The 11,518-nt window shown below is 37.3% G+C and overlaps 3 protein-coding genes and 1 non-coding gene across 4 annotated transcripts in view; all 4 read right to left on the bottom strand.

Annotated features, from left to right (window-relative positions):
* LOC21406327 overlaps window positions 1-2,196 on the bottom strand; it is a 3,839-nt gene extending 1,643 nt beyond the window's left edge. The window contains exon 1 of the mRNA XM_024166845.1: window positions 72-2,196. Within this exon, the coding sequence (XP_024022613.1) occupies window positions 72-2,138 (2,067 nt within the window). The 5' untranslated portion in view covers window positions 2,139-2,196. The remainder of the gene's footprint in view (window positions 1-71) is intronic.
* A 544-nt stretch (window positions 2,197-2,740) lies between these two features.
* LOC21406326 lies at window positions 2,741-4,558 on the bottom strand. Its single transcript, XM_024166899.1, has 4 exons — window positions 4,551-4,558; window positions 4,265-4,411; window positions 3,216-3,662; window positions 2,741-2,820 (listed from the first exon to the last, which is right to left on the bottom strand). The coding sequence occupies exons 2-4, from the start codon at window positions 4,407-4,409 to the stop codon at window positions 2,741-2,743; spliced, it is 672 nt and encodes a 223-aa protein (XP_024022667.1). The 5' UTR covers window positions 4,410-4,411; window positions 4,551-4,558.
* Window positions 4,559-4,749: 191 nt separating this feature from the next.
* TRNAP-UGG lies at window positions 4,750-4,821 on the bottom strand. Its single transcript has one exon. It is a non-coding gene; the product is annotated as a tRNA-Pro (tRNA).
* Window positions 4,822-6,169: 1,348 nt separating this feature from the next.
* Window positions 6,170-9,798, bottom strand: LOC21406325. Its single transcript, XM_010100016.2, has 2 exons — window positions 9,722-9,798; window positions 6,170-9,107 (listed from the first exon to the last, which is right to left on the bottom strand). The coding sequence occupies exon 2, from the start codon at window positions 8,960-8,962 to the stop codon at window positions 6,170-6,172; it is 2,793 nt and encodes a 930-aa protein (XP_010098318.1). The 5' UTR covers window positions 8,963-9,107; window positions 9,722-9,798.
* Window positions 9,799-11,518: the final 1,720 nt, after the last annotated feature.

Genomic DNA, 11,518 nt, shown 5'->3' with positions numbered 1-11,518 from the left:
ATATATATATATATATATATATTCTCTTTTTGGTGAGTGCATGGCTAAAATGAGATAAATGATAAAATTACCTTCTTTTGCCGCTTAATTACATCTTCGTCCAAGTGGTTACTGTACAAGACTCGAACATCAGTAATTTCCCTCCTTTTCCGCAAGTCTTTTGGTGGACTTGTAGATTGAGGCCCACTGATGCTAAATTTGATTTCTCTCACAAGAAACTTTGAGAGACTTCTCCGACGTGATTGATTGAAATATTCATCACCCATACAAACGGGTGATACCTCACTAACTGGTACTTTACAGTTAAATGGAGTAGTACATGATGAATCAAATGGTCTAAGTTTCTCTCTGGGCGATTCATCCAACCTCGCACTTGTTTGCACACTTTGAGCATTCCCAAAACCCACCCTCTCTAATCTTTTCTGTGGCAATTTTCCTTCCAAATCCAGGTCAACAGAAGACAGAACATGTTGACCATCTATAGATAACCCAGTTTTCCCGCATGACCTTTTGTCTTCACTGCTAGTCCGTCCAGCTTCTGGCGTAGCAGATGGCTCAGATCGATCATTTATGTTATCAGACTTGTTAATCTGACATGACAAATTTCTACAAGATCTTTTCCTTCTAGGACAACTTAATGCATCATTCTTGCTCCTATCAGTAAAAGCTTCCATCTTCTCAAATCTCTCATCTAATTTTGGTTTGGTATTTTTAGTTTTATTTAATTGCGCATCTTTTGAAGACAACCTTGCAGAAGCCCGAATGCCTATATTTGTATTCCTCACTGACCGTCTAGTTCGATGGGCAATGGGTTCCAAACTACCAATCTTCTCCTGCGTATGCTGTTTGTTAAGTGAAGAACCTCCACTTAATGTTGCAGTGCAATCATCCACGTAATTGATTCCTCTTTCTAAAGATCCTGCTTTTCTTTTCTTAATATTCTCCTGAGACCATTTCCTGAAATTCTCGGATTTCATTGTAACCAAGACCACTTCTTTCTGCTTTCTTACATTCTTAGACTGTTTCTCAGAAGAAACTGAAGATACATTATTTGAGATGGCACCGACCCTCCTAGTTTTCATGGACTGACCCGAAGCATTCCCTACAACATTAAGGCATGATCTTTTTCTTGATGATGGCTGTTTTGGACCTTCAAGAGAACTAGAATTCTTTTTGACACCATGACAAGCATCATTAACATCACAGTTGGCAGCGTCCTCACCATAAAATAAGGCTTCCATAGCTTCAGCAGCCATCTGAGTATCAAATCCTACATCTAGCATTTCTGGAACATCTGCCTTGGTAGGATTTTTTTCCAACTGTTTGTCCAATTCATTGATGAGATTCCTTCTAAACTTCATTTCAGGTTCATTAACTTTTTTGTCAACTTCGCGATTGCGCAACAACAATTTTGTATCAGAATTAAATATGTCCATCCTCTTATCATTCCCATTTACCTGTTTTTTACCATCCTTCAGCTCGTGCAGTCCATTAACTCCAGTCTTCAAGGGTCTCCTTCCAAGGCTTCCACCACCAAAGAAGTCTTCCTTTCTTCTGTGAAAAATGTCACCCCCTCCTTCATCTTCATGGCTATCATCCCAATCATAAATGCCTAGTTCTCCAATCATACTTTGCTCATTAGCCTTCTTTGCCAACTTTTGTGGCCCTTTTATACTTGAAACACATTTTGAATTTCCTGCAGTACTTCCACGCACTATTTCTTTGTCGAACTCAGCCACATTCTCTTTAATAAACCTATCCACAAAGTCAAGTGCATTAGCTTGTGATAGCTCTCCAGGTTCTTGAGAATCAACATAGCTTAACCCTGCCAGATCATAAGTACGCAACTTCACCAATTCTTCACCTCCATTTGTATCTCGAGGAAGTTCCTCTGTTTCAATGTCTAAGTCCTCAGTAAAAAGTTTTCTCGCCGTCAAATTGCCACCTCTGGCCATGTTCTCATCCTTTGAGCTATTTACTATTCCATTGTATCTCCCAAGATCTCGCTCTTGATCACCTTCCTTCCCAGGTTCCATTGCAGATACTGCATTATCAGTAACACTAACATCAGTTTTTTCTGAGGCCAGATTATTAGTTGGAATGGATGAAGATGCACTTTTGGTTTCCTTCAAAGCCATATTGCGAGCTGCTAATCCAGAAGCTCGCAAAGATGCTGCACGAACTGAGGTAAATCTCATTGTCCCAGATCCTGAAATGACAGGGAGACTAATGAATTCTCTCAAATGCACTCTTAATCAGAAAATGCACTCATTAAACTGACCAAACATGAAATCTCAACTTCCCAGATAACAAAGGTGGATGTGAACGTATATGCTAATGTATCTGGCCTTCACCATAGCAATATATGACATAAAGGGAGAGCTAAAATCTATTACAACTTTAACTCTTGCTAAAAGTAAAAAGATGTGATTTGGAAAAGAAAAATTAGTATTACAAGTTGGTACTGCACGCTTTTACCTGAATCATCATATAGCATGATGAGTGTTAATAATTAAGAGATGTGAGCATGTCAATTTAACCGTAAACACTCCTATTGGAATAAGGCAAACAACTTAGAATGAACAGATACAGAGACAATTCATTAACCAGTAAGAACATCAATATAATCAATCTATCAAATTGCAAATCATGCTAAACCACGCTTTCCAATGGCTAATCCACAATCAAGATACGCCAAAGAATATTTATAAAATATCAGATTACGAAACAGATTCCCCAGTTAGGAAGTAGAAGAGCATGCACCAGATTTTGCAGTGACAAAAGATTGAGGCACGGGTGTTGCAATAGGAACATGAAACCCTGAAATAGAAAAAAGTCTAAATGCATTTAAAACTAGTAGCTTTCTTTTAATGCAAAAGTAATTTGTGGCAATTAAAATTCGGGTTGAATATATAAGACTATCTAAACCAAACACAGATGCCAAAGCTAGCAAATGATGTCTCTTTCAAAAGTCCTACCTTTTCTTTTTGCCAGACTTAAGAAATTCCTACTAATCAAACCAATATATAATATAAACAATATATCAAGAGTATAAAACGTTTCCTATTCTAGCTATTGCATGTATAGAGTGCTAGATAATACAAAATACAATTCTCCAATCAAGAATACTTGACCTTTAGAAAATTAGTTAAACCATCTCTACAATACTAGATACTTAAATTATAACTTCTTCATGTGGTTTACAAAAGACCAACCTCCATTGTTCTGCTGATGACTTGCACCATTGGGTTGCTCGATCAACTTCAAGTCGTTGTTGCAAACAAGAAAAAATTGACCCTTCTTCTTGTCCACTGAATGACATTCACCTTCTCCTACTAAGAAATCATCAGTTAGGTCATCTTTATCACCCAAAACTTCAGTGGCGTCACTCCCTTCACCGTCACTGTCACTAACATCTTCATTTCCATAGTCATCTAATAACTGGGTTTCCATATGCTCAAAGCAATTATCATCATCTAATACTTGAGTTTCGCCGCAAATATCCGCCTCTTGGGTTTCTCCTCCGAAATCTGTGACTTGGGTTTCACCCGCGAGATCTACCATTTGGGTTTCAAATGCATCTTCAACCATCTCAGTATCATCAAGAAGCATGGTACTTTGCAACAAGTCATCCCCGTGCCCAACTTCCTCCATTCCTCCACCTAATCAAACATTTTTTTCAAGTCTCAAATCAAATCGTAAAATAACAACTTTTTTTTTGTTTTTGTAATTTTACAACCTACGAGCTCACAAAAGAGGTTAAAATTTTTTATAAAAAAAAAAAAGAAAAAAAATCCTAACAACTAAACTACCTCATATATGATCAACCGCCAACAAATATTTATCTCAAGAACCGGCTTTTCCGATTCCACCAAAATTTGTTCTTTACAGGAAATTGAGGCTTAAAAAACGATTTTAGAGAAAATTGAGTTCACAAAAGAGAAAAAAAAAAAAAAAAAAAAAAAAAAAAAAAAAAAAAAAAAAAAAAGCCGAACAACTAAAATTCCTCATATATGAATATTTATCTCAAGAACTGGAGTTTCAAATTCCACCAAAATTGGTTCTTTACAGAATTGAGGCTAAAAACGAATTTACAGTAAATTGAGTTGGCAAAAGAGGCTTAAAAAATAATAACAATTAAACTACCTCATATATGAATTTTTATCTGAAGAACTGGATTTTCAAATTCCACCAAAATTAGTTCTCTACTGTAAAATTGAGGCTAAAAAACGAGAGTTTAACACAAAAGCCACAACTTGATTACCGATATATTCCGGGCTCCAACTCTGGCTGTCGAAGAGCTGAGTCTCGCCATCGGAGGTATCGAAAGGCTGATCGGACGTAACGAAAGGAGAATCTGGTTTAATCGGGTCGTTGTTACCGCCATTGTCGTCGCCGAGAGAGACCATTTCTGCACACATTCCGAAGCGAGAACAAATCCACATGAGTGAAAGAGAAATCTCAACAAAGCAAGATCAAAGAAATCTCCAGGAGTGAAGGATTACAAGAAAGAGAGAAAATTGGAATCATGCGAAGAAAAAGGAAACTACCAGACAGACCAGTTAGGGCCAGACCTTTTTTTGGAGGGAAAATCCCTTATATAGCGTCACTCTTTTTTTTTTTTTTTGGTTAAATTGTTTTGATGGAATTTATTTTTGTTAATTTTAGTGACGTAAAAATTAAATTTGGAAAAAGATTAAATTGGGATTACCTAAAAAAAGAGAGGATAAAAACATAAGATGTGAGGAAGGGGCATTCCGAGAATCGAACTCGGGACCTCTCGCACCCAAAGCGAGAATCATACCACTAGACCAAATGCCCATTTGCGATATCGTTTCGAAACTTTTATATTAACCTAAATTTTTTTTGAATCGTTCGAAACTCTTTTTTATTTTTATTTTTTTTATGAACGTTATATTTTTCCTTTGATATATCATATATATATATATTTTTTAATTCTTCATACTGACTTTTGAGTGGAGTTTCCTTTAGTTAAAGCTAAATTCATGTGATATAAAACGAATGGAGAAATTGAAGAGAGCCTGTAAATGTAGACTTAACAAGCTAGTATAGATTAAAAAGAGTTTTTCTAGTAGGACTAAAACTATCGGTAATTCTTAAATTTTAACTATTAAATTTGTATTAAAAATTATATGTTATGTATACTTTTAATATGATATGATTTTAATATGATCTAACGGTAATAAATTAACACTATTGATAAGACTGACTTATAAAAGACGTATTCTATTTTAATCTAAATGCATACTTAATAGGTTAGTATAGATTAAAATAGAATACGTCTTTCTACTAAAAAAATGTTAAAAAATAGTATAAATATGTCTTGCTTTTACTCCCTATATTCATTTTGAATACGTTCTATTGACTAGGCCTTTTTCTTTTCTTCTTCGTACTCTTTATTTATTTATTTATTTTTTTTCACCAGTTGGTGCGGAGATAACAATTTGGTGTGTTCTATTGACATGGCTTGCATGCCCACTTCTGGTTTTAGCTTCAATTACTATGGCCTTTTGAGGGTTTTTTTTTTTTTTTTGGGGAAAATGGCTTAAAAAACAAAAAAAAGAACCCCCCCAAAAAAAAAAGGGTTCTACATCCTGAGCATTGCAGTTAGTGTACAAACATCATGCGATTCCCTAGTGGGTATTCAAAAAGCTTGAATAAACCAAAGGACCATCACTGCAAATAATAGATTTGTGTGTGTGAGAGAGAGAGCGCAATGCATTTGAAGATATCCATGGGTATAAACATCCTCTGATCCACCAAGAATTTGCTGGCCAAAATTACAGCCAATTAGTAGGTTTCAACTCCACAAACTAACACAGTAAGAAACTGTGACTGCAATACAGAACCTGCAAGATCCTTTTTATCTCCAGAATGCAGCTGGACCTTGGACACAATGAAACAACTTTGTTCTATAAAAATAGTCCAAAATGCAGCCCAAAAAAAAAAAAAAAAACAGAGAGAGAGAGAGGGAGAGAGAGAGAAACTCTAAACTACAGAAAGCTTTCTATCAAGGATTCAAGACGAGATATGCAGTATGCACTTTTTGCGGGTTGCGATGCACCAAAGTCCAAGTAGTCCAAATCATCCCCATTTTCCACACTACTATTCTAGAGAGGCATTGGATCAAATAAGTTATTCAGTCCTGCTAAGATCTCTGAACCGGCATGGCAGCAGGATCGAGTTCCCAGCAGCCTCGAAGCTTGCCACCTCTCTCTTCTGACAGACGGAAAGCAGGAATCTGGTGAGAGAACTTGAGAAGCTCAGTGTGGGGAATACTCTTGCCGATGGTCGATCCTTCTTGCACTTGAGGCTTAAAAACAGAGTTAAACCCGTCCACACGACATAAAACCAACGCGTCTGTTTGTAAATCATTTGCCACGAGGACCTCCACTATGTCATATTCACAGTTTTTCAAGTCAGAATCTTTGACGTCAGCACTCCAATTCCTATACAATGCCCAAACTTCACCTGTCCTAGGAAGGATGTTATATTCATTCTTTCTACCTGCAGGCTCTGCTCTTACCAGATGTGAAAAAGAATCGCTGCTATCATACGACTGATACTCGCTCTTTTTAAGCTTAAACTTACCACAACCAATTGGCATCTTGCCATTGGACCAGCCAATAAAGTTCTCTGATGGGTAGCAAGAGCCCAGCCATGAAACATGCAATCCAAAAACTGGGGAAACATCAATTTTCTTTATCTGACCGTAGTATTTTGGCATGCCATCTTCGTCGCTGTATAATGCCCAGATCTGGCCAACTTGAAACTTTTCTTTTGCTTTATCAGCATCAAAGTTGTAAAATATAGGTTCGGGAACTTCCATTGGTTCTGGGGTCAAAGCTGAATGAACGCCATAACTGTTCTGCTGAGGCTGTGAATGGCTCCTCTTCATGTCGGGTTTTGATTCAGGATCGAACACTGAAGAAGAAAGAAGCTTAATTGGCAAAGAAGCAGGATCAAGTTCTAAAGATCCTGTTGCCACTCCTTCTCTTTCATTGCCTTTCATTTTATAGGACGGAATCATGTGGGAGAACCTCAATAACTCACCTGGTGGAACTATAAATGTCTTCCTACCGACCTCCTCTGTCCGACAGAAAAGACTCACGAACCCTTTCACCTTTCTCAACAAAGCAACGTGTATTCCAACACCCTTAGTGTAATTTGACAAGATTTCAACAAATTCATATTCACACTCCTTCACTCGATATGCAGCTGGATCGCGATTCCATTTAATATCCCAGTCCTTGAATAGAGCCCAGGTCTCCCCGAATCTTGGATATATCAAGAAAGTATCTCTATCGATGCCTTTCTCGCAAGCAATTCGATGAGAGAACATAGGAAGATTATCTGTTTTTTCTGTTTTGCCACACTTGAACTTGCCACAAGAAAATGGCAACTCCCCAGATTGCCATTTGATCTCATTCTCATCATCCGGGTCCGGCTCTAACCAGGTCATTTGCACCTTGAATCCAGGAGATAATACCTTCTTGATCCTAGCATAGAATCTGGGCATGGCATTCAAATCATCATAAGCCGCCCATATCTGCCCTGCTTCAAAAAGCCCTGCTTTCCTATCCTTGTCAAAGTCGTTGAAATCTGGATCGGGATAGCTGAATAATGAATCCAGAGCATCCTCAGAGCTTGAATCCGTATTCTTTTCCCCATTTTGTAGGCATTCTTCATCAGCTTCTTTCTGTTTAACCTCTTTCTCATCTTCTTTGTTGTTAGCAGAAAAATAAGACTGATTTTTCATCTTAGCAGACTCTTCTTTAGATGCTTTTCCATTCTCCTCGCCAGTGGAAAAGGATGATCTCTTCCTCTTTGCCTTTTCTACAGGGTTCTTCTCAAAGTTGTCATCATCCTCATCATCACTAAACTTTTCTGTATATGAGACCTTTTGCTTATGGCGAGAAGACCTGCGAACACTTTGCTCTCCGGAATAACCAGAGGTCCGTCCACCCTGAAGATCACCATTCTCATCAATCTCTATGTCTTCTTCAGAATCAGAATCAGAGCTAATCTCATCGGAGATTTCAGAGCCGGAGAGTTCACACTGATCTCGAGCTCGCTTCTTTTCTCTCGTTTGATTCACCTTTCCTGTACCAGCAGTAGATGAACGGCCTACATTCTTGCCAGCATTTTGAACCGGTTCTGCTCGGAGATTCCCAGTTCCAAAATTTTTCTGGGATTGTGCTTCAACATTCTGAGCATTGTTCATCTGGTTGGGAAATACTGGTCTAGTAAAGTCCGCTGTTGTTGGTGCCTCCACATCATATGCTACAAAGGGCCTACTACAACTTTGACAGCGTAGAGATCTATTGATAACTTCTCTGTAGTACTGGTACCTCACCGAACAAAAGGGGCAGGCAGTCCAAAAGGTTGGTTGGGAACCAGCGTATCCTGGCTGAGCTGGCTGTCGTGACTGCTGATTTTGGGAATTCACACCTGAAGGGTTGCTTCTGCTGGTGTTACGAGCCACATTCGAGGTCCAATTGGCATTAGCTTGGGGACGATATTGCATAGAAGGTCGGACCCCACCCCCACGTCTAAAATCATGCAACTTACGTTTTTCGTTGTCCAAAAGTATTCTCTGAGCTTCTCCAATCAGCTTAAAAGCACCTTCCGCACCAGCAAACTTGTTTTTATCAGGATGAAGTTGGAGCGCAAACCTTCTATACTGCTTCTTAATTGTTGCCTCATCCGCTGACATCTCAAGTTGAAGAATTCCATACCAATCCATCTCACCCCCAAATAGTTTCTTCTCCGCGGAGCAATGAACGTCACAGACCATGAGCATCTGAGAAATATTCTCAACATCAGAGTAGAGTTGTTGGGCCTTCAACGCTATTTTACGAGCCCCCACAAAGTCCTTGCTTTGCATCTTCTTCTCAGCAATTGCCTTGGCCCTCAAGGCCTCTTCCTTATTACAGTCCATCACTAATTAGGAGAACCAAAGTCAAATTGCTTCAATAAATAAGCAAACCAAAGACTACATTACAACATCGTATGCTTCCTCTATTATGACAGGGACAACTTAAAAATTGAAGCCTCCAAAAGCATGCTAGAAATCCCCACAAACCCTACATAGCACAACCCTGCAAATCATTCATCCATTTTAGACCTAATTTAAAAAAAAAAAAAAAAAAGCACAATTGCATGAGATTGTCCTATATAAAAACAAATCAAGAAAAACCTTCCATTGTTTTTTTATATATGGACTTAAATTCACAGTTACATAACGCAATAGCATGTTACTAAAACGTTACAATATATAAGGAACTTATAAAAAGTTACTAAATCCAAATGTTTCCGCCAACACCAAAAAAGAAGCAACTTCACGGGCACCACTAAAATAGCTTGCCTAAGGCTAATTTTAAGAATTGTTAACAAGTAAGCCCTTAGTACAAGAGAAATGCAACACCATTGTTGAACTTACAAAACTAACCCAAACCCATTAAAGAGGGTCAACCGTAAACAAAAAGAGAAATTAAACATTTCTTTTTAAAATTAAAGGGGAAAAAATAAGAGTTTTTTAAGCTATAAGGAAAATGAACCCATATAATGGTGGGATGTGTTAAAGGGTTCTTCGAGGAAGAGAGATTTGCAATTTGGGAAAAGGTAAAAGAGAAAATTAACTAATGAAAACCCATGAAATTTTGATTACGACGAAACAGAAAAAAGATGAAGAGCTTACTTGCTATTACGCATGAGAAATCAGAGAACGGGTTTCAGGGGGAAACACCCGAAGCAGGAATTAGGGTTCTGATGATTTCAGAAGAACGAACATTTGAATTAGGTTACACGCAGCTCATGGGTCATTTCTTTAACGGGTCTTCTCGAAATGACCATTTTGCCCCTGGTATGTGCAATGACTATTTTGCCCTTAATAGGTTGAATGACCATTTTACCCCTTAAATTGAGAGAGGAATTATGGCCTCGTTCATTTCGCTAATTCGAGTTTAGAATTCGAGTTGAGATGTGATTGTATGTGATAGTTTTTTACTGTAGCAAAAAAGTTAGATGTGATTATTTGTGAGAGCTTTTTACTGTAGCAAAACTCGAATTCTAAACTTGAATCAGCGAAACGAACGAGGCCAATGTGTGTGAGAGCTATATGACCAGAAAAAATGAACTACTCTATTTTTAGCTGTCATATTAGGTATCAGGACAGGAACTGTCTATTCTACATACTTTATCAATCTAAAGTAATTTTGACCACATCCAATAATCAGAAATTGACACTAATAATAGGATTGTCGGGAAGCTCCTGCACACACACATATATATAATAAATACGTTTCACTAGTGGTTTTACTTGTCAAATATAAGGGTGGTAATTCGTGTTAGTGGGTCGTGTTTGTGTCAATCCGTTTATTAATCGTGTCAAAAAACATCAAACCAAACGCGACATGTTTATTAAACATGTAAAAAATGTCAACTCAAATACGACCTATTTATTAATCGTGTCAACCCGTTTAAATTAATATATTGAATAAATAACTAATATAAAAATAACTTATTTAACACGGTCAAGACAGGTTTAATATGTTTATTGGTCAATTTATCTTTTTATTTAAGAATAATAAATGAATTTTACCTACAAATATTAAAATTCACATTATTTGTATTTAATATGCCATATAAACTTTCATGTTATATCACATATCATTAGATTGTAAATGACACATATAGTTAATCATGTCAATTCGTGTCACTTCGTGTTAGGAAGTCAACCATAACTCAACTCATTTATTAATCGTATTAATCGTGTCAACCTGATTATGATCCAAACCCATTTATAGTAAACTAAAACCCGCCAACTTTGTGCGGATTTCGAGTTGTGTCTTTGTATCGTTACTCAAATTGCCTGTCTTAATCAAATATAAAAATTCAATAATAAAGCGTGATAAGAATATAATATGATTAATTATCACAAATTATTTGTTTTTAACTGCCTAATTTATTACAACTATTATAGATCTTATGGTCAAAATAACCATTTGTTAGTGCTCGATTTCACCTACTAATCGTAACCATTCACTGGGAATAGCCACTTTTCGCTATCGCTACTCACTAGTCACTTGTCGCTTGCATCGATCAACAATTACCATTTCGTTTACCCAATGGTCATCCGTTTGAGTGCTACCCTCTCACCAGTCACCTATCTGACTACTCCATGGTCACCTGTCGAGATACTCAGCACTCATAGTCCTTCCCTTAATAAGAAGTACGGTGGTGACAGCCTTAATAACCATCCCATCAGACCTTTATAATAGAAAATCCAGACATTTTAGAAGGTGTGTACCCACCTTATTGACTTGCAATTTTAGAGATGTAACTCTCTACTGAGAGTGAATCACTATAAATTTTGATGTTGAATAATTATTTTATGCATTTATTCTATTCATTAATTGTGTATCATGCGATTTTTACTCTCTCTAGCTTAGCTAACAGAATGAAGATTCTAACGGTCATCAACGACCCTAGTTCA

The sequence above is a fragment of the Morus notabilis genome, unplaced genomic scaffold, assembly GCF_000414095.1.
Source record: "Morus notabilis unplaced genomic scaffold, ASM41409v2 Scaffold156, whole genome shotgun sequence".
Taxonomy (NCBI): domain Eukaryota; kingdom Viridiplantae; phylum Streptophyta; class Magnoliopsida; order Rosales; family Moraceae; genus Morus; species Morus notabilis.
Note: the sequence above shows the minus strand (reverse complement) of the source record. Positions and strands in the feature narration are given on the sequence as shown.